General features: G+C 38.8%; 1 protein-coding gene across 2 annotated transcripts in view; it reads right to left on the minus strand.

Moving 5' to 3' along the window:
- Positions 1 to 14,845: 14,845 nt before the first annotated feature.
- The window catches only part of aldh1a2 (aldehyde dehydrogenase 1 family, member A2), a 79,172-nt gene continuing 67,577 nt past the window's right edge, over positions 14,846 to 26,440 (minus strand). For both annotated transcript variants that reach the window (XM_048562907.2, XM_048562906.2), the window contains exons 8-13: positions 26,322 to 26,424; positions 25,226 to 25,410; positions 24,392 to 24,556; positions 24,104 to 24,261; positions 18,593 to 18,667; positions 14,846 to 18,345 (exon numbers count right to left, since the gene is read on the minus strand). In XM_048562907.2, the coding sequence (XP_048418864.1) occupies positions 18,273 to 18,345; positions 18,593 to 18,667; positions 24,104 to 24,261; positions 24,392 to 24,556; positions 25,226 to 25,410; positions 26,322 to 26,424 (759 nt within the window). In that variant the 3' untranslated portion in view covers positions 14,846 to 18,272. The remainder of the gene's footprint in view (positions 18,346 to 18,592; positions 18,668 to 24,103; positions 24,262 to 24,391; positions 24,557 to 25,225; positions 25,411 to 26,321; positions 26,425 to 26,440) is intronic.

Raw genomic sequence — 26,440 nt, forward strand, 5'->3', positions numbered from 1 at the left:
CGAGCCTGCTCCATCACTTAATGCAATTATGGCTGGTCACAGGTTGGCTGCGGCTCCACTTTGCCCATTCCCAGCAGCCCTTTAATCTTTTGCTAATTGAAATTCTGTCTATCTCCTCCTTAAATGTATTCAGTTCTGAATACCAGCATCCATTGCACTCTGGGATGATCGTAGTGTCATAGAGTCATAAAACATGGAAACAGACCCTTTGGTCCAATTCATCCAGGCCAACCAGGTTTCCTAAACTGAGCTAGTCTGCATTGCCTGTGTTTGGCCCATATCCTCTAAACCTTTCTGATTCATGTACCTGTTCAAATTTCTTTTAAAAGTTGCAGTTGTACCCACATCAATCACTTCCTCTGACAGCTCATTCCATCCATGCACTACCTTTATGTGAAAAAGTTGCCCCTTAGGTCTGTTTTAAATCCTTACCCTCTCAATGCTAACCCATTGCCTCTAGTTTTGCACTCCACTACTCTAGGGAAAAGACTTTGGCTATTCACATTAGTAATGCCCCTCATGATTTTATAAACCTCTATAAGGCCTTCCCTCAGTCTCTGATGCTCCAGTTAAAAAAGTCTCAGCCTAACCAGCCTCTCCTTATAACTAAAACCCTCCAATCCGTGCAGCATCCTTGTAAATTTTTTTCTGTACCTTTCCTAGTTTAACAACATCTTTCTGATAGCACGGCGACCAGTATTGTACACAATATTCTATTCAGGTGACCTCACCAATGCCTTGTACAGCTGCAACAGGACTTCTCTCAGAATCACCACACTTTGAGAGAAGATTTAGATCTGTCACCCCTTAGCGTAAAACTATATCCTCTCATTTTAGAATCCGTTCTGTCTACTTTGCCAATTCCCTTTAACACCTTACATACCTCAATTAAAATCTTGTCTCACTCTCCTAAGCTGAAGTGTGTATAGGCATAAACAACTCAAACTCTCCTCATATGTCAGTTAGGGTTCCATCAGGTTTACTGGTAATATAGGGGTCCCCACTGCTCACATTAAATTCTGCTCGCCCCTGGTGTATGGTAACCCACACAGATTAATCATAATTGATATTAAAATTCCTATCCTATTTCCAAATCCTGCCTTAGCCCTGACCTTCCACCCCTATCTATAACCTCCTCCAGCTCTCTGAGAAATCCCAGTTCTTCCAGCCCTCTGCATGCTGATTTTAATTACTTCTTCTTCAGTGCCTGGGTTCCATGTGCTGCAATTCTTTTCTTGACCCTCTTCATCTCTTTGTCTCTTTTTTTTCCCCTTTAAAATACACTCAAGCCTGTACAGCTTCGAGCAAGCTGTTGGTCATCTGACCCAATATCTCTTTATGAGGCTCAGTGTCAAGTTTTTTTTCTGACAGTGGTGTTATGAAGTGATATGGGACGTTTTCATTCCCCTAAAGACTTTATGAAAATGTGAGCTGTTGTTTTTCAGGTTTGTTATTAAAGACATAAATCTGAAAGCATTGAGCATATATTTCCTTAACCTTTCAAGTGTGAACTTAAAAAATTCCTGAGGAAGAATGTTTCAAGTTTGAAGGTGTAAGTTCTGGGGTTAGTTGTAGCGCGTAACTTGTCTGAATTCCTGCAGGTTTGCATGGAGGTGTTAAAGAGGCATTTTGTGTAGATATTCCAAAAACTAGCCTCAGGCTTAGCTGCATGTTTATGCATCCCCAAGGAGATATCATGGCTAGGAAGCTAGTTTGATGCACAGAAACATCATGTCAGGGAGTCTTTACCATCCTCTTTTTGTAGATGAGTTCTCATATTCATTTAACTTCACATTGACTGGAAGCTTTTAGTAATTCTCTGCAGCCAAATACATTTTGCACTTTTAGAATCCTGTATGCATGCTTGTATTAACATTGTGGAGCTGGAGGAACACAGCGAGCCAGGCAGCATCAGAGGAGCAGGAAAGCTGACATTTTGGGTCAGGACCCTTACCTGTGTTTCGAACAGTCGTGACTGAATATTTAGCTATGTTAAATCCATTTGCTATTCCTTAACCTATTTCCTCAATTTATTGGAACTCTCTGAATGAAGTTTATGTCTCTGATATCTGCAACTTAGCAACCCAAGCATAGTTCCTGTTGCAAAACTCAAAATGCCTATGAATGATGTAAATAACTGGCAACTTCGAGCAGATCCACCATGCATTGCTTCTGATCAGGAAGGGCTTCTGGCATTTATCATCACGTTCTTTTACATGAAGAAGTTGTGATGTGGAGGTGCCAGTGTTGAACTTGGGTGGGCAAAGTCGGAAGTCACGTGACACCAGGCTATAGTCCACCAGGTTTATTTGAAATTGCAAGCTTTTGGAGCGCCTCTCCTTTGCCAGGTGCGATTTCAAATAAATCTATCAGACTATAACCTGGCGTCACGTGACTTCCGACAATGAAGAAGTTGGAAATGGCTCGAGCCTGCCAATCTCATGTTGCATTTGTCACAATTTTGATGATCATTTTGGCACATTGTATTCTATCATGTAATTCTTCTGAAGCAATTAATAAAATGTCACCAAAAAATATCTCCTATTCCTACTTAAATTGATTCGTTCCTCGAGCATATGAACATTCGAATCTGAAGGGAGTATTTGCATATTATTTTCCGCAACAGAATTTTGGAACAGGTTCTGAATAATCTGCCCTGAGTTCCTGTTAAGTGGATGAGACGCTGCAGCGAAGCCCTGTTGATGTTGGCACCCCAGCTCATTGCGGTGCCATTTGCTTCAGGTAGTGCAGCAATTTAAATAAAAAATCAATCTGCTACTTTACGCTGCATTCACAGCATGTTCCTTTAGATCACAAATAAGGCAATGTTGCAGTGCAAACCTTGAATCATTTTGTTTGTGGCCCCATTCATGATTCAAAGTCACACAGCAAAAGCCTCACAGAGGTCTGAAGCATTCCTTTTGAAAAGCGAGAAGACATTGATGTGTTATATTCCATCACAGCACAGACGGCCATTCCTCACATTTTCCCAATGAGGCATCTGTCAGTTGAATAGCTTGGTTTCCTGATTTTACTTCTTCAAAAAAGAATCTTGCACTGTCCTGTGTTTTATGTTACTTCTCTTAAAAAGTATAATACAAGAGGAATACACCCAGTGTCTCATGTTGGGGATTTGTATGATCTGGTTAAGGACAATTGACATTGAATCCTAATTCCAAACATCTTGTTTTAACCAATAGAACTGTGCCACAAGATGCACCTATTTTTTAATGAAACAAATGTTATTGTATGTAAAGTTCCTAAACAAAACAAATTCTATTAACTTAACAACATGATTCAGAACAACATACTTTATGCAAGATAATAAAATATGAGGCTGGATGAACACAGCATGCCAAGCAGCATCTCAGGAGCACAAAAGCTGACGTTTCGGGCCTGGACCCTTCATCAGAGAGGGGGATGGGGAGAGGGAACTGGAATAAATAGGGAGAGAGGGGGAGGCGGACCGAAGATGGAGAGTAAAGAAGATAGGTGGAGAGAGTATAGGTGGGGAGGTAGGGATTTATGCACTTAGGTTTACTGTTTATTTCCTCCAACAGTGCTTTTGTAAAACATATAAATCTTAAAGTTATTGACTTACCTAGTGACCATCTATAAGTATACTGCAGACCTCTGAAGGAATTATCCTCAGATACAGCTATTCCCAGGTAAAACTTTTATTTTCTCTTTCTTGCCTGTGGACACCTCAGTCCCTTAACCTTGTTACATTACTTTTCAATCTTTCTGAGCTGCTGTGCTGGTTATTTTGTTTTGCAATAAAACACTGAGAGGCCCATCGTCAATTCTCCCATCAGCCACAAAGTAGGCAAAAGTCATCCTAAGCAAAAGCTGAACCTGTCCTTTATGTGGTTAATGATGGAATTAGTGACCTACTCCATAAACAGCATGGGTCTATATCTGACTGGTATTTACTTTGGCTAACTTGTTTCAACGGCCTGGAAACTACATGAGATCTAACTGCAATTAAAATTATCCCTGTCAGCAAACACCCAGATACATTGAAACTGGAGGATCTTCCTAAGACCCATCGATCGCCATGGTGATTTAAACTGTTCTGGGCTTTCCTGAAACTGACCTTCAAAAAGGGTGAAACTTGCAGATGGTGGCGTTCCCTTGTGTCTGCTGCCCTTGTTTATCTAGACAGCAGTGTCGGTGTTTTGAAAGGTTCTATTCGGGGAGTTTTAGTAAGTTACTAAAGTATCCAGCATCCACTGCTAGCACTGTTTGTTGGGAGTGGAAGTGATTCATGTGGCCACCAATCAAATGGATTGCTTTGCTCTGGATGGTGCAGGGCTGCTTGAATGTTGTTGAAGTAGCACCCATCCAGGGTATGTAGGAAGTATTCCATCACACTTCTGACTTGTGCCTTGCAGTCAGGCAACAGATCTGGAACAGGCAGAAGAATGCAATGGGCTTTAAAATCTCCCAAACCAATTGCTGCTGAGGTCAGAATAATTTGCCATCTGTAATGATCCTTGTCTCCAATGAATCCTATGATGTGTTAAACCCTGAGTTCTGGGTTAAGAAAGCCACTGTAGGACCAACAACTTTTGTTCATTAACCGATTTATTCCGATTCACAAATCTTTCTTTTAAACCTTTTTCATTTAAACTATTCAAAGGTTGGTTTTCGGTGAAGCCAAAAATATTAATCACACAAACCAATCTGCCAAGTTATTTCCTATTTCGATGCATCACTTTTTAAAGATGGCATGTTTAAAATTCATAGCAATGAGCCCTGGAAAAGGATGATAAATTTAAAAATGAATCCTGGTGGGAAGAAAGAGAACGAAATGAATTTTGACATGCTTAAAGAATAGAAAAGAATGGTCCAGATTATTGGATGTGTATCTTGGCAGTACTGGATTAGATCAGTTCAAACATAAACAGCAGCTGACTCTAAATTACAGTTACAGACTAAATAAATGAATTGCATGCTCTTTGGTGCATCTGTAGCCAGTAAAACCACTTCTCATGCATGAATTTAGCAGAAATGCTTCCTCAAGAAAAATTATCTTAGTGATTTACACTTCAAAGGTGCAATTCAGTCATGACAGAGCTTCCTGTACTGAAAATCTGGCCCATCCCCAGCTCAGTCTGTGAAAGTGCTGTACATGGCAAGTGAATGGAACACATGCAGTTTGAGGCAGGCCTTTCCCATGCTCTCTGCAAGTACCCTTCATTTGATGTGTAGGTCTGGGCTGTATTGTTAATATCCCATCTCATAACATTGGAAATGTCAGTCTTAATAGATTTTTTTAAAATTCAACTGTATCAACAGTGCACAGTCACTGCAAAATATTTCATAAAATAAACAGTGTATCTTTTGTTGTAATTAATGAGGAGTCACCAATCTTCTGGAGGTCAGTGTGCTAAATGGATCCAGGGATACCTTGTAGAATGTTATGAAATTTGGAACTGAACCAGAAAGTCTACTGAGAAGCATTTTGGTTTATCTTGTTATGCCATTCTGGTGATGCCTATGAACGATGGGAGTCTTCGAGGTAATTCTGTTGATTCCAGTTTTATCCCCATTGCTTACTTTATGGAATTTTACTGTAAAGCTCAATATTTATTTGTGCATGAATGTTCTGATGACTCAAGAGACTTTGTTTTGATAACTGCTTTGTTTTATGAAGCTTGAAACATACATACAGACTTATAAGTAATTAATATCGGATGGTATATCATTGAAAATTGAAATGGCAACATTATAATAATGGCAAGAAAAATTTAAAAAGCAAATTAACTTTTCTTTTAGACTACTTTTGTCCTTGGCAGGATTAACGTCAAACTGTAGACTTCCAAGATGTTATTGTGACTGTATCTCAGCAGAGAAGTTGTTCTAAAAACCCTTTGTTAAAGGGTTTTTAAAGTTACCCTTTGCATTGTCTTCCATCCTGTATCTTTGAGCGTTGATGACAATGTTAAACATTTCAGAGTGGAAATTAGATTCTGTGATTGAGGCCAATGTATGACTATTCCTTGTTAATTTTAGTCTTTATCGCTAATCCATTGAATAAAAACTTGAAGTCACTTCACAGCTGTCTGGATCCCAAGACTTGGAAATCCCTTACTGAGCTTCTTCACTACTTTCTCTTCCTTTAAAATTTTTTAAACAATTTTTATAATATACACCATCCTCTTTGACAAAAGTTTGGTCCCACACCCCCTTAACTTCGCCTCCTTTGTGTGTTTCTATCTGATCACATCGCTATGATGTGCCTTGGGATGTTCTTATAAGTCAAATGTGCTACATAGACGTAACTTGTTGAGGATGCAGAACAAGCTGTTGAAACCCGATTAAAACAGTGAGAACAACATAATTATCTTCACATTGAAACTACGTAGAGGAAAGTTGAAATCCAAGATAACAGAGTAGAAATGGAAATTAGCTCAGATTAACAGAGTCAAACAGAACTTAATGGAAGTAAAGACAGCAGCAGAGGTAGGTATTTAAAGATGCTATTGATCGAATATACGTTAAAAGCTTCTTGAGTGAGAGTGAAGTGAACAGAGCAAAGGCAAGAGATCTGGGGGATATATAGTATATAATGAGGCATCTGAGGAATACTTTCGGGATAATGCAGAAGAAAACTCAGTAAACTTTATGAAATATGGAAAGGAAGCAATAGAGTAAAACATTCCAAGGATAAATAGATAATAAGATTAGTATTCCATACATAGGGAAGCATGGAACTTGGTCATAAGGACAGAGAAGTAGGTAGTTAGTTGACGAAGGCAGTTACAAAATTAATGTGACAAGAAAGGAAGAATCACCAGGAGAACAGATCAGCTCCAGGATATCTATGTAGGAGTTCCTCAGCATATAGCCTTAAAGCTCAACCATCTTTAGCTGCTCCATCACTCACCTTCCCTCCATCAGATCAGAAGTGAGGATGTTTGCCAGCGACTATTCACAACTCCTCAGATACTGAAGTAGCCCATATCCAGATGCAGCAAGACCTGGGCAATATCCAAGTTTGGACCAAACAGTGATAAGTAACATTTGTGTCACATAAATGCCACGTAATGGCCATCTCCAACAAAAGACAATCCACCCACCATCCTCGAAACTTTCTTCCTTCCACCACCACCGCAGTAGCAGCAGTGTGCACTATCTACATTTCAGAAATTCATCAAAGATCCTTACACAGCACCTTCTAAACCCACAGCCACTTCCATTTAGAAGGGCAAAGGCAGCAGAGACATGGGAACATTACTAGCAATTTCCCCTCCAAAGCCACTCACCATCCTGACTTGGAAATATATTGCTTAGTGCTGGGCTGCCTGCCACTATCATTTAAATTAGCAGGCATCACAAGCTGCCTGCATGACTATAGACAGGCATGAATCAATCGCACATTACCATCTCAGTACCCAATTAGCATCCTCAACAACACATTTTGTCAAGCTGTTGAAAATGTAGTCCCTGCTGTCTTTATGACTTCTTGATCATCTTCCACAAATGTTCCCTGTAAAAGCCATAGCTGGATGTTGACAGGTACCCTATTTCATTGAGCAGTGTCACAGAGAAACTGGACGCTGCTTTCAGAAAGAGTGTAATAAATTTCAAAAACTTATTCACTGAAATGATAACAGTCAAGCCCCTGATCTCTGAGTCAGAGATTCCAGGGTTTGATGGTCCAGAAAGGTCAACACCTGCACAAACAGATGGAATATCAATTTTGTAAATCGTTCCAATACATGCCAAATGCAGGAGTTAAAAACTGGGTGAGATTCCTGGTCAGCCATGTGATGGAAAGAAAATTTGAACTTCCATCATTGTTATCTGTAACTCCAGGCTACAACATGCATGTAAGAGTATACATTGTCATGGTAATTCAAACTCATTGGGAACAATTTGACTCTCTTGGCTGGATGGTGAGTGTGGCTAGGATTGCTGTAAACAACATGGGGCTTGACACCCCCTTCTTGCTGGGTGGGTTTGGGCCCTGCCTCCTTTCCCTACCTGTTCTGGAGAATATAACATCATGAGTCAGATCTGTCTTTGTAAAAGTACATCAGAGCACTGTTAAGCCAACCAGTTTAAAGGATACATCAATAATGACACTGTAGCTTTAACAAGCATCCAACTTACGGTAACAATCTTCCTAATCACCATCTGTTTTATATTGGTGCTGTTCATGGTTCCTTGATGCAGCATTGGAAGATCTTCTCATTTAAACAAAACTGGAGCTGGTTCTGAGCTTTGTGCACTGTTTATATGTAATCTTCAAACCATCAAAGCCCGTCAGGCTTTTATTCTCACATGCTATAAGCATTGGACATAAGCTGAACCTCAGGCCTGCGTGCCCATAATAAAATGAGCTGGTGCCTGAAGCACAGCAGCTCTTAACAGTGCCTGCCAAAGCATTATTGTAAATGAATACTTAGAAAGGCATGAGCCAGTAAAGAACAGTCTGCACAGATTTGGAAAGGAAATCACAAAATTTATAGAGAAGGACAACACATTGAATGTTGCTTATGTGCATTTTTTAAAGATATTTGATAAATTACCATAAAAGAGACTTGTTACACAAATTGAGTCAGGGCTAATTACTTAAAGAAAGAGTGACTGCACAGAAAAAAGGATGGCATGGGGATACACAGTACAAAAGGAAATTAATGTCTTTCATTTTGGTAATATGTGGATAGTGATGTGACTTTGGGAATTAGAAAATATTTAAACACAACAATATGAATGATTCTAATGTTTGCTGATTATAGTAAATGAAGGGGGAAGTCAAATAGCAAGGGTGAGCATAAAGACTGCAGAAAAACCTGAGCAGCTAGGTGGAATACATCATAGGTGCAGTTTAATGAGAAAGAAAGTGACATTGCATATTTTTGAGAAAATATTAGTGAAAGGCTGAATATGAGAAACCTTAAGCCTTTTCAAAGAGTGAGGCACAGAGGTCTAGAAGCTTAAAAATGCAAACCTTTCATAGGATAGCTGGACAGAATGAATTTCAAAAGGCAAATAGGGTATTGGTGTGTGAATTTCAAAGAATGAAGTGATGTTGAATCTGTGCAAGCTGTTAGTTGAGATCCAGTTAGAGTGCTGTGTACAATCTCCCTACCCTAAGACAGGAAAAGCTTGGATAGGGTACAACGCTGATTCACTGGAATGAAAACAGTTAGAGGGGCTATAATTTTGGAAAGGAATCCTAAGCCAAGGCCTTTACACCAATGTGGACAAAATTTTGGGAAACAATTTCAAAATAATGAAAGGTTATGAGATGTTAACTAATGTCCACAGGTCAGCAAATTGTAACAAAGTGGGGCTAGTCAGCCTAGGAAGCATATTCAAATATCAGGAGTGGGTTGTGATTTATTAAACTTCTGACTCAGGAACAACAATACTGCACTATATACGTTATTTAAATAAATAAATTTTAATACATTAAATAACAGAAAGAATTAAAATCATTTAAATAATGTGCAATGTGAGTTTAATAGAAACAAATGTTTTCATGTATCATTCTTACAGTTTTATTGTTTTGTGGTGATGATGAAGTTCTCTCTAGCAATCCTTATTCTGTATGAACCCTTACAGTCACTAAACGCAAGATTTGTAGCTGGAACAGGAATCTCAATCAAACTCAAGCGTGTCCTCAAATATTTATAAGCGTACAATCTGTAATGATCGCTGGCCTAGATTTCCACTGCTCTCATAGCGGCTGAAGGTTTGTAGAGACTGTCACACATCTCTTTCTGGAATGTGCCTTTAGGTTTTTCTCAAGGTTTGTCTCAAGCATCTCCATGATGCAGGAGGCTGGTCTTCATGGTCTGCTCCCCAGGACACACACTGAGTCAAATATCAACTGTGCCTTGAGGACCATCAACTCAGTGAAAGACACTCTTTGGTCTGCCCAAAGCTTGTTGGTCTTCTTGAGCCAAGTGTTGGCCTTAACCAAGTGTTGCAGACTGGTACATTCTAACATCTAGGACGACATGCTGTAGGATGCTCTAAACCTTGGGGCAGCTGCCTTCAAGGTGCAGTGGGGAAAGACCACTGCCTAAAGTCTTTCAGCCAATCTTAAATGGGAGTCCATTCAGTTACTGGACTCTCCTGATGTCCCAAATATGTATAAAATATAATGTTAAACAAGTAAGAAATGCCTTTCATTTTTTGTTGAATAGAGTCAAACTCTAATAGTTTGTTTCTTCATACGCTACTATGTAGAACCGAACTGCTCTAGTGAAAATGTATATAAAATATTTTTTATGAATGAAGTACATTTTTGAAACAAAAGCAAAGGTTTCAAAAATGGGAACTCTTGTCAACTTCTACTTCCTAGTCCAACCCTTAACGTCAAGTGAAATCAGTTAACAAAGAGCATGAATCAATTTTGAACCTTCCCTGTTCTGAATGACTCAACGCTCCACTGCATGAACTCATTGGATTTGGTGAGCATGCGTCTGCCTAGTTTTCATTACTTTCTCCTTTCAAGACCTTAGGTCATTTCTGTTTTATCCTTTTCAACATTATTTCCTTATATTTTCAGCACCCTGAAGATGCGGTGATGCACAGCCGATGAATACGATTAGAAATCTGAAAGGGTCAGCAATATGGACTTGGGAAGGAGACAGAATATGCTTTTGGATCATAGAAATATAGAAATTGGATTAGGCACTGGGGAAGATTGTCATTTCTAAGCCTGAGAGATAAAACAATATTTGTCTATAAGGGAGGTAAGCTGATAAGATCTTGAAGAGGAAATGAATAAGAAGCTTTGGAAGAATCAAGTAAATGAGTCTTTGATTCTGAAATGAATAAAAGTGTGCTTTAGTATGACAATGTACTGAGTCAATGGATTACCCCCAAGGAGGGGTTATGATCTTTGATTCTTTATTGTGCCTAAACATCTATGTGAACTAAATTAATATGCATTCTGATATGGAGCCATCATATGTATATGATTATCCCTGTCACTGTTAACCCTACTCCCGAATACTTGACATTTAAACCAGTACAGGCAGTCCCCAGGTTGTGAACTGGTTCCGTTGTAGAGACCACTCACAAGCTGATTTGTAAGCAAGTCAGAGCACCACACAGAACAATATGAAAAAATATTCAAAAGGGAATGTTTGCATGTCAGGTCATTAAAATTATGAGTAAGTACGTGTGTACATAAGTAGAATGTTTGTAAATTGGGAGCCCCCATATGACCACAGAGAATGGGTAAGTCAATTAATTCAAAAGAAGATTGATAAGCATCTAAATAAATAAGGGAACCAAAACAGCACTCAGTATTCCAGATGTGGTCTCACCAGAACCCTTCTTTTATTTGTTGGATGAAGGCATCACTGGCCAGGCCAGTATTTACCCACCCTTAGTTGCCCACAAGGAGTTAAAAGTCACCTACATTATCGCCAGATCTGCAGTTGCATGTAGGCCAGACCAGGTAAGGATGGCAGTTACCTTCCTTAAAAATATTTGTGAAACAGATGGGTTTTTATCAACAACTTACAATGTATTCATCATCATCACAAGGCTCTTAATTCCAGATTTTTATTGAATTCAAATGCCACTATCTGTCTTGGCAGGTTTCAAGCTCAGGTCCCCAGAACATTTTGTGGGTCTGTGGATTAACAGACCCAAAAAAATACCACTAACCTATCATCTCCCTATCTTGTACAGTTGCAGTCAGACTTACCTACTCTTATACTCCAACCCCCTGTAACCAAGGGCCAACATTCCATTGGCCTTCCTGGTTATCAACTGCACTTTTGTGCTAGCTTTCTGTGGTTCATTTACAAGTGTCTCTAAGTCCTTTTGTGCTGCAGTTTTTCCCATTTAAATATTATGTTCTTTTGTTTTCCCTCCCAAAATGAACTTCACATTACATTCCATTTGCCAACTTTTTTCCAACTTATGTAGCCTATCAATATCTCTCAGTAAACTGCTCGTATCCCTCTTACAACCTGCCTTTCCATTGATTTTTGTGTTATCTGCAAATTTGGCTGCAGTGCATTCACTTCCTTCTTCCATGCCATTAATACATGCTGTAAACAGTTTGCAAAGGTTATATTTTGGAAATCTTATTATGCTCATCCAAAATTATTTTGATTGATTAATTGCAGAAATTCAAAGCTGAACAAAGTTTAACACCCATTTTCACAACAGCATATAAAGCTGGGCAGAACAGCAGATACAAATTGTGATAAATACAACTGTGTTGGACAGTGCGTAGAAATCACTTAAGAAAAACATTTGCCATAAAAAACATTTAAATCAACACTAGACCATTTTAGCTTGGCTCCTTTTGTCTTCAGGTTTCCTTTTGTGGAAAATGTATACAAGACTCATTTATCATAGGTTTCTATTCCTCCTATGAGTCTTAAAGACCAAATTAGGTTTTGTAATGACTTCTTTTTAACTGAAAAACCATAGCCTAAACTGCAGACAGCACCAGGTCAGGGGAAGAAAAAGAGTAATGAGGAAATAGTTGTTAGGCAACGTTAATGTAAAGCATAATTGAGGGAAGTTATCAGTTTTTACATTCTGGAGAAGAATGAGCTAGCTAAGTCTATGCAGTAGCATTCATTCTTAGGATGTTGAAAGGAATATGAAAGAAGTGATTATAAAATTTGGTTCATCAAAAACTAGCCTCGCTGGTATAAATTGCTGATTACTTTTATCTATAATAGTTAGGATTGAAGAATAAGTTAAGAATACTGTTATCAGATGTGCCAGGCGGCACACAACTGCTGCCAGACCTGCTGAGTTTCTCCAGCATTTTCTGTGTTTGTTTCAGATTTCCAGCATCCGCAGTATTTTGCTTTTAAATTTTATCAGAGACATGCTGGATATTTTTCAAAATGTGACATTGCAAAATTATATTTATGATCCATAATATCATTATAATAATGCATTTGCTTGAAGTTTAATGTGAGCATTCCTTTACATTTTGTAAACATTGTTAATTGCCAGCAGCATAAATACACTTTGATGGACTTGCCTAAATCTATCACAGTGCCTGGTAGGGTTCTGTTTACTGTTTCTCTTCAAGCTAAAAAAAAGCTTTCTTTTCCTTTATTTTATTTCTATCCATATGGTTCTGTTGTTATCTCCAATTCTGTTCCCACAATCTGTTTACTCCAGTTTTATGCTGCAATCCCAGTCCCTCGATTTGTGGGCTTTCCTCATCCAATTCCCAGCACTCAGATTTTAGGCAATGGGTTACCTCAGGGATTGGAGCTGGGAACACTAACTTCTTCAATTTGTAAGTTCGCAGCGTTCAGAACTTCAAAAGAAAGTGGTCAAGATGACATGAAACCAGATAGTGAAGCAGTTCAGAAACTACAGAATAAGTTGGACAGACAAGTAAGAAGGAAGAACAATGAATGATGAAAATAAATGAGACAAATGTTGCACATAGGAAGGGAAAATAGGTGACATAGATAATCTACAACTGAATGAAATGATTAAAGATGAAGGTAGGAAACTAACAAGTCCAACTAATTTAAAGCATCAGTCAATGAAATCAATGTAAATGATTAACTACATAGACAGCACAGTTAACTACAACTCAGAGGTGATAGGAACCAAACTTTACAATGTACTAATCTGATTCCTCTTTGAATAGTGTACCCAGGTTTGATTGCCTAGAAACAAGGGAGACATTTAAATGCTAAAGGCAGAGCAAATTAAAAAGACATGGGATGTTCCTCACTTTTTGACATTTGGGTTAAAAGGAGAAATTGGAACAACCTGAAGTTTTCATCCAAACATAGATGGTGTTGGGAGGTATCCTTGTAAAGGTCTGCTGGTTTAAAAAAATGGGAAAAGTAAACTCAGACATTGCACTAGATTTTGATTGCAGTTACAGGCTGAAACTCACAAAAGACAATTTCACAACTAACGTCAAGAAATTCTTCATAGCATGATCAATGTGTGGAATATATTTCTACTCAGTTTGGGGGAGCTGAAATTTTTGAAGGCATATATTAAAAAATGAACGCTGCAGTGGGAGCTTTAACATCTCCATAGAGGAGGGAATCAAAGGGGCTGAACGAAAAGGATAAGCAAACCTTTGCTTAACTAACTGCACACATATATGTAAAGTGTCATTGCTATGACGTCACCACATCTGCTACTCATTCAGATGGATGAGTTCAAATGCTTCACGCCTCGCTAAAAAATAATAATGACTTTTCACAGTCTTTGTAACAAACCAAACATTTATTAGTTGTCAAATGAATTGCCAAAACGTTCAGTTCTCTTTCTGGATATATTCTTATAACCAAATATTTATGCAAGTTTGTCAACATTGGCATTATTTGTACCTTTACTTTAGTACGATAGAAGTTAAAATATTGAACAATTAATGAAATTTTATATATTACAATAAAAATTCTCAATAATAGTTAGTTGGATGGATCCAATGTGGTAATTTTATCATAAGCTGTCTCATGACTCTTCATGAATGGTAGGGTTTTCAGGTCTAAATACTGAGAGGCATGTACTCAGGTACAGTTGCCAGAGCTAAGTGTAGTCATTCCAGTTTTGTCTGATTTTAGTCTATATGTCAGGGAGGGAAGATGAATTGGGCTCCAGATATAAAGTCCTGTTTCAGACAGGTAAGTAGGGAGGCATAAGATATCTGTCACTGCATTCGGGAGTCCTGTATTCCTGCAATAGGCAGTGTGTGGAGAATGAAAACTAGTTTTTGACCAGGTGCCAGGAAATAGGTTCCCAGGCAGGGACTTTGTTTATATCAATCTAGTCACAACCAACATGACACAGCTGATGCTCTGTTCTAAAACATCAGCAGATTTTTAGTCAAATTGTTTTACATAACTCTTAGACTCCGATATCAAATGTGTCTTTTTTTAATGAAAAACAGTATAGAAAATATCTTTATATCTTCATAGTACATAATTGTATATACATGATTTCAAAACTGCAATACAGTTAACAAGAAAAAATTTGCAGTCAGTGTATAAAAATGCAAGGACTTATACATTATTGCTTTTTGTGACATCAACCATAGGTGACCTGAATTATAGAAACTGGAAAAAAACAGGACCATGAAAATTTGTCAAATTAATGCTCAGTTTTCATACGTGTTGATTGAGAAGTATGAAACGTAATAAAGGATTTGCTTTTATCATGGTAATTATCGTGTAACAACAAAATATTTTAAACATACATAAGCCTTGAAATGACTGTTTGTGATATTAACGGTTGAATGTTTAATGCCTTTGTATGGAATTCCTCTACCTACTAGTTTAATAGAATGTTAACTTTTTATTTTAAATGGATTTAAGTCTATGTTAACATATTGGACAGAGCTATGTTCTTTTACTTGTGTTAATTATTAGTCTGCTAATATCACCAAAAGCAATTCCTAGACTAACCACTCAGAATTGAAATACGTTTCTAATTACTTTGGTATCCTCTCACTTCATATCATACATTCCTTGTTATTATTGCCAACAGATTACCTCATTTTCAGACTTTTTGGCTGATTGAAGAGATTTTATTTCTCTGCTATGTGTTGCAGATTGCCTCTTGCTGTGCTTTCATTTTTGTTGTTAAGAATCATAATGATTAAAAAGGGTGATAATACTTGTGCTGAAACCACTAAATAGTAGTCAAAATTTCAAATGATTAAATGATGTCTAATGTCTGATGCAACGTCAAGTGACTTGTGTTACTTTGTAACATGTCTAGGTACATAATTCAATGGCATTGAGCTACCCAATATTACCAAGTCCCGAGAGCTACCCTATATATTGATAACACTCAACAATTAATGGTGTAACATGGAACAATGTCCCAGACAACACAGAAAGAGGACATGGCACATATATGAGGGCAGTGTCTTTATCGAACCCGGCTTCCCTTAGCATGGGAGATGCCAAGGAAGACGTCATATGCTGTATTCAGGAGAGCACTGTTTATAACCAAGTGAAGTGAGGAGGTCATTCATTGTAATTTCCCAGGCTGGTTTTTTGAAAATAAATGAGAACAAAGATTTGCCAAATAAATTGCCTAAAATTAGTGCGCCATGCGATGTGGGTCTGATTTTGCTGTGGGCTAATTCCTGTACTAAACACAAAGAAATGTAGTTCTGGTTGGTATTCCAGGAGACATTTTTCAATGCTCAAAAAACATTTTACTTGAAGTAACAACGGTGGAAGCCCTTCAGTGTTTAATTCTTAGGTCGATACACATGATGACTGGAGAAAGTCATTTTCATTGGATAGCATCAAAGTGATAACCAAAATTGTTGCAGAAATTCAGCATGTTAGGCAGTATCTTTGGAGAGAGAAACAGAGTTAGCACTTTGAGTTCAGTGACTTCTTCAGAGCCTCAAAATGCTAACTATGTTTTAGCCTCTCCACAGAGCTGCTGAGTTTCTTTCTCCAGCACTTTCTGATTTATCACTGGCAGTTTTAAGTTGCTTTTAACCTGGTGCTGATTATAATGCAGGCATCTGCTAGAAGAATATAATAAAATGTTGAGGGAGCAGGAGAGAGCTGCACAAACTAATATTGTCCCCTGACAACCAACACAGAACTGGGTCCTGGTCCTGAATTTCCTGCGACAGTCCGAGGTAGGGATTGGGTATTGAGGGAGGTTAGAATTTTTATCTCACTGTCCCTGAATGCGCTATAAATGCCCAGCTCAGGTGCCTGTGTATATTTTGAATGGGTGCAGCCCACGCTGTTTTTGGCTCATGCCAGGATGTCCAACTGGCTTGGCAGAGCAGGAGAAAAGTTATTGAGCAGCACTACGCTGAAGAACTGAAATGAAAACATATTTTATTATTGATTTGTTAGAAAGACACCAGAACTGTGAAGGTACTTTTATGAAGAAAAATAAAATGAACAGCAAAGTTCTTATTGCTGAACTAACGAAGGCTGAGGGATGACCAGAGAGAGACCTTACAGTATGTGAGGGCAGATACGGAGAATATGCTTCCACTTGTGGGGAAGATAGGAACACTATCAGCACTGTAAACATAAAGTTGTGAATAGATCCAATCCAGGAGTCACTTGTTGACTCAGGCAGTGCTGGGAATGTGAAACTGGCTACCAAAGGGAGCAGCTTGTGCTGAAATACATTGTGTGGGGTACATACATAATATATATGTATTTAAAGGGAAGCTGAACATACAAGGGAGAAAGGAGGAGATGTTGATAAAATTGGGGGAAGAAGGGCAGGATGAGTCTCATGTGAAGCATAAACACTGCGATGGCCCTTAGACTGAAGGGCTGGCTCGGTCCTTGAAATACTGAAGGTGCTATCTAAATCATGATTACCAATGTAGGTAATCCGACTACCAGTTCTACCATGCCCTCCCTTTCAAACATCAAAAAGGACCTATGGGGGATGCACAGGCATTCCCAGGGTCAGTAATAAAGCTAATGCATTCAGGATGGATATGGATCCCCACAAACTCTGGGATTTCTGTGCTGCCCTTCCCAGGTAAGGTTGATGCTGGGAACTCCACAGCTTCTTTATCCTGTTGACAGCTGCAGGTTAAAATTATTCCAGTGCAGATGTATATTTTAAAAGTTGAATTCTTGTGGCTCATGGTAGACTCTCAGTTCTCTGCTGGAAATGGCTATGTGAGCACTGCCCACAGAACTTAGAGTAAATACCTAAGCATTTATATTTGGGTAACCCACAGAGCCACCCCACCATACCCCCATCTCCCCCTTCCCCAAACACCAAAAATATGAAAACACTCTGGATCATGGGATTCGCTTGCCTAATTGTGTCTTTCCCATCTAAGAGGATGAGTGAGTCAGGACTGATGTTTACACTGCATCACTGGAGGGTTGCAAATATCAGGCTGACCTCACCCTACAATTTATTCCTCCTTCACTTACCTTAGCTACCCCATAGCACACTGATTTTTAACCAGGGCCCTGTAGTTTCTGTGGAGCTTCTCAAAGTGTTAACAGCAGTAGAACAAGGCTATTGGTTCCAGTGACATTGGAAAGTTTTCCGGTCTATTAAATAGCCACAGTGGACAGATTCCATAAGGCTAGAAATAATTTTGAGGGGCATGTATAATGAATGCACTCGGGGAATCTGCTGAGATTATTGTATTTTCCTCAAATACACAGTATTTGTGGTACATATACATTCACTAGTATTTTTTGTTACTTTTGATAGGATAAAGCTTCAACCGTATGCTGCACAACCAGCGTTGTGCATGTTTGTCCTGTTGACAACAGAATGGATTCACTGTGTCCATATACAAAGCATCACCCCCACCAACAACCTTAAGAATTCTTCTGTTGAATTCTGACAGTCACAGTTTTGATTTCCGTGTATTCCCTTAAACCATATTCTCCCCTAGAAAGACAAAGAGAAAGAGATAAATAGCACATTCACGTTGTACAGTTGTCTGAAATAATACTTTGTCACTGAAATCATAAAATAGTTTTTAAAAAACACTTTGTAAATTCAGGGAGTTCGTTTTTTTACTTTCCCCGTGTTTAATTTTTTAAGTTTAACAGATGTGTTTGTGGACATAAAACAGCGCTCTTAAGTTTGGTGAGATACACAGTGTTCTGAAACCCGAGTCTATAAAACTACTTACATTTCTCTTCCAATGCCAGACATTTTAAATCCTCCAAAGGGACTTTGGACATTTAAGGCATTGTAACAATTAATCCTGCAACAAGAGAACAATGAATTTAATTTGAATTAAATTATTGTTAAAAGAAATCCACTCAAGTCCAAAGTCTGAAAGACGAATGCAGGAAAACAAGCAGAAGGATGATTTTTAATTGGATTCACAAGAGACTTTAAATATGATGTACAACATATGACAATGAATTGTGACAGATGAACAAAATTCATCAGATGAGAAAGAGGAAACACAACCTTAAAAGATCAGACAGAATTGAAATACCTGAGAATGGATAACAACTCAAAGATTCAACTATGTCACATTCCACTCATCCTCCACTATCTTTCTGAACAGTTGTCCTGTTTCAGTAATTACATTTGTGCAAATGATTCAGCTCTTGGAGTAATTGCTGCTGCTTGGAATTCCTTGGTATAAAGCCAGGATTTCAAAAATACGAGTCAATTTGGAGCATACTTTCAGCAAGTTTGAGGGTTGATGTTATCAGCCCAATTAACTACATCTCTAGAATAACTTCATGCAGATAAAATGCATACATATACAAGGGGAACTGTTTCAAAGTATTTTAGCATGTGGCCAATTTTTAAGGAAATGTTTTCTGTAGATTTCTCTTTGTGATGTGAATACATCAAGTGCATTAAAATCCATTGTCATATCACTTGGACACGTTGAAATCACAATTAAACTGACACCTGACTTAATTCAGATCCAAGTACAATGATTGCACCAATGAACAGCACATGACACCATCTGAAAAATAGGCACAAATGTACGTTAGGGAAAAGGTATCCCTGAGTCCAATCTGAGTTGTTTTTCAAATGATTGATTTTTAAAACCGTCAGTCTCCTAACTGGTTAGAATGTTCTTTGCCTCTATGGGGGTGAGTGAGGCAATCTGTTTCTCTGTGAATGTTAAAACACTTGCTTGTACAATTAATTGCAGTCCTGACATTACATTTTGAACTCCAATTAGGTTCAAATTGACTCCAATTTTTTAACACTTCATCTCAAACAGCCACAGTGCACAAAAACAATTAACTATAGTTATATAGTGCCTTTGACCAAAGTACTTCATAGGACCATTATAAAATAGAATGACATCAAGCTGGCTAAGGAGATATCAGATCAGACAACCAAAGGCTTGGATAAAGATATATATTTTAAGGAAACTTCAAGGGAGAAATGTTTTAAAGGAGAAAAGGTGTAGGAAGGGAATTCCAGAAATTAGGGCCAGTGTAACAGAAGACATGGTGACTAATAGTGGAGCAATTAATATTAGGAAGAGGCCAGAAATTAGATGGATGCAGATATCATGGAGGTTTCTGATGAAGAGACACTGAATTCTGCTTTCACTCCATAGATGCTGCCAGGCATGCTGAGTTTCTCTAGCAATTTCTGTTTTTGTTTCAGATCTCATGCTGATTTTTGTTTTATCTCAAGGGGCAGGAGGAGATTATAGAGACAGGGAGGGTCAAAACTACATAGTGATTGAAAAACAAGACTTAAATGTTTAAAGTCAGACCCTTGAAAGTTGCCACCCAGGTTGACAGGGCTGTTAAGAAGGCATACAGTGTTTTAGCTTTTATTAATAGAGGGATCGAGTTCCGGAACCAAGAGGTTATGGTGAAGCTGTACAAAACTCTGGTGCAGCCGCACTTGGAGTATTGTGTACAGTTCTGGTCACCGCATTATGAGAAGGATGTGGAAGCTTTGGAAAGGGTGCAGAGGAGATTTACTAGGATGTTGCCTGGTATGGAGGGAAGGTCTTATGAGGAAAGGCTGAAGGACTTGAGGCTGTTTTCATTAGAGAGAAGAAGGTTGAGAGGTGACTTAATTGAAACATATAAAATAATCAGAGGGTTAGATTGGGTGAATAAGGAGAGCCTTTTTCCTAGGATGGTGACGGCAAGCACGAGGGGGCATAGCTTTAAATTGAGGGGTGAAAGATATAGGACAGATGTCAGAGGTAGTTTCTTTACTCAGAGAGTAGTAAGGGAATGGAACGCTTTGCCTGCAATGGTAGTAGATTCGCCAACTTAAGGTACATTTAAGTCGTCATTGGATAAGCATATGGACGTACATGGAATAGTGTAGGTTAGATGGGCTTGAGATTGGTATGACAGGTCGGCACAACATCGGGGGCCGAAGGGCCTGTACAGTGCTGTAATGTTCTATGTTCTATGTACATTATTTGACCCGGAGCCAGTGTAGGTCCCTAGTGGAGTGGGACTTCCTGCAAGTTAAGATGCTGGCAGCTGTTTTAGACAGCCTCACATTTATGGGGCTGCTTACAGTTTCCACTTCTCCAACTTCCACCCTCTTGGGTTTGGGTAAGGAACAGTCTAAGCTCTGTCATGTATGTACCAGTCAACAACATTTTCCATCAAACTTTCCTGCTTCACCTCCTTAATGAGGTCACACATTATCAGCAGACTCCCATAGTAACTTTCGAATAATCATTCCTTTTGGGCAATTGTAGGAAGCAGGATGGTATTTTGGACTTCATTATTCATAGTTTGCAGCTGTACACAGGGTGAAAAGTCCAGTGCCCCAGGACGGTCTGAAATACATCATCCTCAGTATTTTACCATCACCATCCTTGAATATATTTTGTCCTATTACTAGGACAGACTCTGCAGTGGTGGTGGCTCTGTAGTATACAGTTGGTAGGGAGTTCACTCAGAATCCCATGAAGTCTTGTGGCACCAGGTTGAACATGGGCAAAGAAATCTCCTGCTGATCACTGCTCTCTGCTCCCTCCCACTTGGCCAATGGATAAGTACCCTGCCTTGTTGAACAACACTTGGAGGAAGAACTGAGTATGGCATGAGCATTTAAATGTACTCTGGGTCGGTGGTTCAATGTCCATGATGAACAGTGGCACAATCCTTGAGGAGAATAAGTCCCATCTTCACTGTGAGAACATTGTGTTGTGTGGCAAAATTACTGTGCTAAATGGGTTGGAATTTGATCAAGCAGTTCAAGACTGGGCAACCATGAGAGTCTGTGACCAGCATCAGCAGCAGAATCTGCAACCTCATGGCCTGGCATATTGCCCATCTACAATCATCATCAAGCCAGAGGATCAACCTTGGTTCAATGGGGAGTGCAGGGGGGCATGCCAGGAGCAGCACAAGGCATACCTAAAAATGAGAAGTCAATGGTGTGCAACAACAAAACAGGACTCATTGCATGCCAAATGGCAGAAAGAGCAACTATTGGACAGGACTAAATGATTCCACAACATCAGGTCAAAGCTGTACATTCAATTGTGAATGGTGGTGGCCAATTAAACAACTCACTGGAGGAGGAGGCTCCACAGAGATCCCTTTCTCAATGTTGGGGAAGCCTAACACTGTTCAGCCCATTCCAAAGAAGATGTGGAACATCACAGGCTCTGCCCAACATTATGGTCACCTTTCGTTAATGGAGAAAACTCAAAAGTGGGAATTTTGAAAGACTCTCCCTCTTCTTTGGAAAGACACTGAAATCAATTGTAATTCCTTATCAGTGACCTAACTGAGAAAAAGGGACTCAGAAGATTGGAGTCTGCACTACCCAAAATATTGCATTTAGTTTCTGGTTAGCATGCCCAACCCCCAATACAGATTTCATTTCAGACAAAGCCCAAAATACATTAAAGTCATCATATTTCAGCAACACAGAGGAAAAGAAAAACGTGAAAAAGCATAAATAAAGCTAATTGTGAAAAGAAATCTCTATTGTTGCTCCGACTCATGAGAGAACATTTTTATTTTTTATATTCCATATCTCAGAAATTGCTGATCCTGAATGAAAAAACAGATAGAATCCATGTTCAATATTCCTCAGGGATGAGTGTCTGACTTTTGATATGTTTTGTTTCAATAAACATTCTCTCCTTCCAGAAAGTTGTCTGTAATAATAGAATGAGCTCACTAAAACAATCACTGTGAAGCAGGCTGGAAACCATCTGAGGCAAGAGGCTGTGCAAAGCTTTGTGCCAGCAACAGCCTGGAGAGTGAGAAGGGCTGGCAAACTGCATAAGCAGTGAATGATGTAGAAACACAGCAACCGAATCAGGCAGCTTGAATCCATTGTTCAGCATCCATTCCCCGTACTTACTTTCAGTTGATAACTAGATATATTTCTGGATAAACCTGTCATAGGAAGCTAGTAGCAGACGTCAGGAAGACATAGATAGACTGTTCAAATGGGCAGGCACAAGGCAGATTAAATTTACTGCAGAGGAGTGTGAATTGATGCATCTTGGAAAGAAGAGTGAGTCGATCGAATATAAATTAAAAGGTACAATTTTAAAGAGTATGCAGGAACAGAGAGACCTGGGGACTTCACAATATTGTATCTTTAAATGTGAAAGCAGATGTCAAGTAAACTGCTTAATAACAAAAGCAATCAGGATTCTTGCCTTTATAAACAGAGGAACTGAGTACAGAAGCAAGGAGGTTACGGTAAAGCTTCAGAAATCAATGTTTCAGCCTCACATAGAGGCTTGTGTCCACTTGTGGGCACCATACTTTCAGAGGATGTCAAGACCTTGAAAAAATATAGAGGAAATTTATTAGAATGGTAACAGTGATGAAAGACATCAGTTATATGGGGCAACAAGAGAAGCTTAGATTGCTCTCCTTGGATTGCACATAGCTAAGGGGAGATTTAATGGAGGTGTCGAAAATTATGAAGGTTTTAGACAGAGTAGATGGCGAGAAACTGTTTCCACTGGAAATAGTTTTATAACCAGAAAACCCAAAATTGAGATAATCTGTGAAAATCTGGAAGGAAATGTGAAGAATTTTATGCATTGAATTTTTATGATGTAGAATGCGTTGCCTGAAAGTGTGATAGGTGCAAACTCAATAGTAACTTACAAAAGGGCACTTTGATGTGTTGTTGAATGGCCAATGTTTGCAGGGCTATGGGAAAAGAGCAGGAGTGTTGGATTAATTTGATAGACCTCTGAAAGAGTCAGAACAGGCATGATGGGCTGAATGGTCTGTTTCTGTACTATACAAAATGGTTACTATACATTGGTAGCACTAATATTGTAGATGTGGCTTTGTTTCATTGATTATGTCTGTTGACATTTATAGTAATGTCAAAATATATGACCATATGTGAAAGTGTGAGAGGGATACATTTTTTAAGATTCCCAACGTAGAACTGTTGCTCAATAGGGGTACAGGTCAGTGAGTGGTTTTACAATCCACACTCCTGCAACAGTGGCTCTAGTCTATGAGCATAGTCCTGCAAAATTTACCCACTTTCATCTGACTTGATCAGTTCCGTGTCTGACACTATCTGCCTTATACAGCCTCCAAATTAAATTACCGAGAAATTTGCCTTTATGGTATTCTGTTGATCTGACCTTTGATCAATGACCTTTTCCCACTAAAACGAAGTCAGAAATGTTTTGGAATTCAAGGGAGGGTTGCGTCAACATCACATCATTGTGGTTCCTTACCAGACTGTCCCAGCCTGCATAGCTGCAGAAACTGTTAATGCTTTATCAATATCCTTGGTGAACACTGCAGCCACTAGACCAAACTGAGACTTATTGGCCCTTTCCACAACCTCTTCCATAGTTTTAAACTTGATGATTGGTTGAACTGGGCCAAAAATCTGAAACAAGTAAATGAAGGTACTCTGAATCAAAATACCAGTTAATAGTAAAATAGCATTTCAAAGTGCGCTTTTGAATGATATAATCTATATACTTCATACTGGAAGTATTTAGAATTGAGTCCAGTACCTCTTCCTTCGCTATCCTCATGTCATCTGTGACATTTGAAAATACAGTGGGTTCAATAAAGAATCCTTTCTTTCCCAGTGATTTGCCACCACATTCAAGCTTTGCTCCTTCAGCAATACCACTTAGTACAAGTTCAAGGACTTTATCACATTGCAGTTTGTCAATCTGAAGATAAATGAAATCCATTATGGCAGGGCCTGAGCACAACAAATCAATGAGCATAGTCGGTAGCTCTGTGCCACAGCAAATGCAATCTTGTAATCTATATTGCTAAAAAAGAAATGTTATATCATACTGTAAAATACCCAATTGTATAAATTACTGGGTAGTCATCAGATCCAATACCTGAAACTCACTGTGGGTGGACTGTAGTGGTTCAAGAAAGCACCTTACCACCATCGTCACAATCACCATCACCATTACCAGCACCTCAAGAGGAAATGGAGGTGGGTAACAAATACTGGCCTTGTCAGCAATACTCATGTCCCATGAAATAATTTTTAAAAGTGCTACAATGTAACCCAGCCTTATAATTAATCAAACAACACCAGTCTTATACCCAACAATGAGCAAACTTATATCATATCAAACTCAGTCGAATTAGACACTGATACTACCACACTTTACTGAAATTAAACTGAAATGTTGTATCTTTCCATTGCTTATTGTGTTTGTTTTAGTGTTTCTTGATTGGCTCCAATGCACAGGGCACAATTTCTAAGAAACTAAGATAAAACATATATTAAAAATTTATCAATAATAAAAAATTAACAAATGTTGACTTAGCCATTTTTTGAGCCATTTTTAAATTTGTTTTGCTTAAAAAAATCTTACTTGTGGGCCCTGCTCAGTGGCAGGATCAAAAGGGTTTCCTACTGTTCTCCTCTGTGCACGTTCTGTACTCTTTCTGACAAACTCATCATAGATTGGCTCTTCTACATAGATCCGTGATCCTGCTGTGCAGCACTGGCCTTGGTTGAAGAAAACTCCCTGATGAGCCTGTTCCACAGCATAGTCCACTGCAAGCATAAGCCAACAACACAGCATAAGAGAGGTTAGTTATTGCCTTTAGTGCGTCAGGAAGTCCTAGTATCATCCTGGGCAATACATTTTGAAGTACCATAAGGTTCCCACCAAATATTTACAGAAAATGAGGAACTGCAGCTTTCTTATCTAAATATTATAAAAAGCTGAAAAAAAACATGCTTAAACACAGTGGAGTGTTTTATATACAGCATTAACAGCTGTGGCTCTGCAGTTATGTAGGTTGATATCGAAGTACTACTATACATTATAATCTTCAAAGTATAAAAGGAAAATCTTCAGAGCCAAATCAGATTCAAATGACTTTTAAAAAGAGATAATGAAATTCTCGCCTTACAAATTCTCAATCTCAAGGGTATCTGAGTGACACACAAGTGTCTTGAATGGATTAAAACAAAACGGTTGCTTTTGTGTTTATTCCTCTCATACCAGACTCACCAGCAAATATACTCTGGAAGGTAACAGGCAATGGTTTGAGTGGATGAGGGTGGGTGGTGTCATTGGTCACTGTGCCTTTTGTAATCACATGCAGTTTAAGCAAATACAACACTCAAATCTCATTTAGTAAACACCTAACAGCAGCAAAATATCACGCAAGCGACTATGTTACTCTCAGCCGGTGGCACATCCAATTTCATAGCGGTATAAAAAAAGCATTAGTGGATTAGCCACTCATTAAACACCATTCTTTTCTTTCCATTGAGTAAATGGATGGGTTATTTGGAGGCTGGGCAATCACTGACATCAATTGTACACACTCAGAATTGGGAGCTCTGTCTCGTGTGTGTTTGTTTGTTTGTATCCAGTTGCATGTGTGAGCATTTTCATACTGCAGATGTGTGTGTTCTTCCTCTGTACAATAGCTATGATTTTAAGTTAAACCTACAATCAGCATCTGCAAAAATAATGTTCGGACTCTTTCCTCCCAGCTCCAGTGTTACTCTCTTCAGATTACTCTTCCCAGCTGCTTCCTGGATTAATTTTCCAACCTAATGATAAATACAG

The sequence above is a fragment of the Stegostoma tigrinum genome, chromosome 33, assembly GCF_030684315.1.
Source record: "Stegostoma tigrinum isolate sSteTig4 chromosome 33, sSteTig4.hap1, whole genome shotgun sequence".
Classification (NCBI taxonomy): domain Eukaryota; kingdom Metazoa; phylum Chordata; class Chondrichthyes; order Orectolobiformes; family Stegostomatidae; genus Stegostoma; species Stegostoma tigrinum.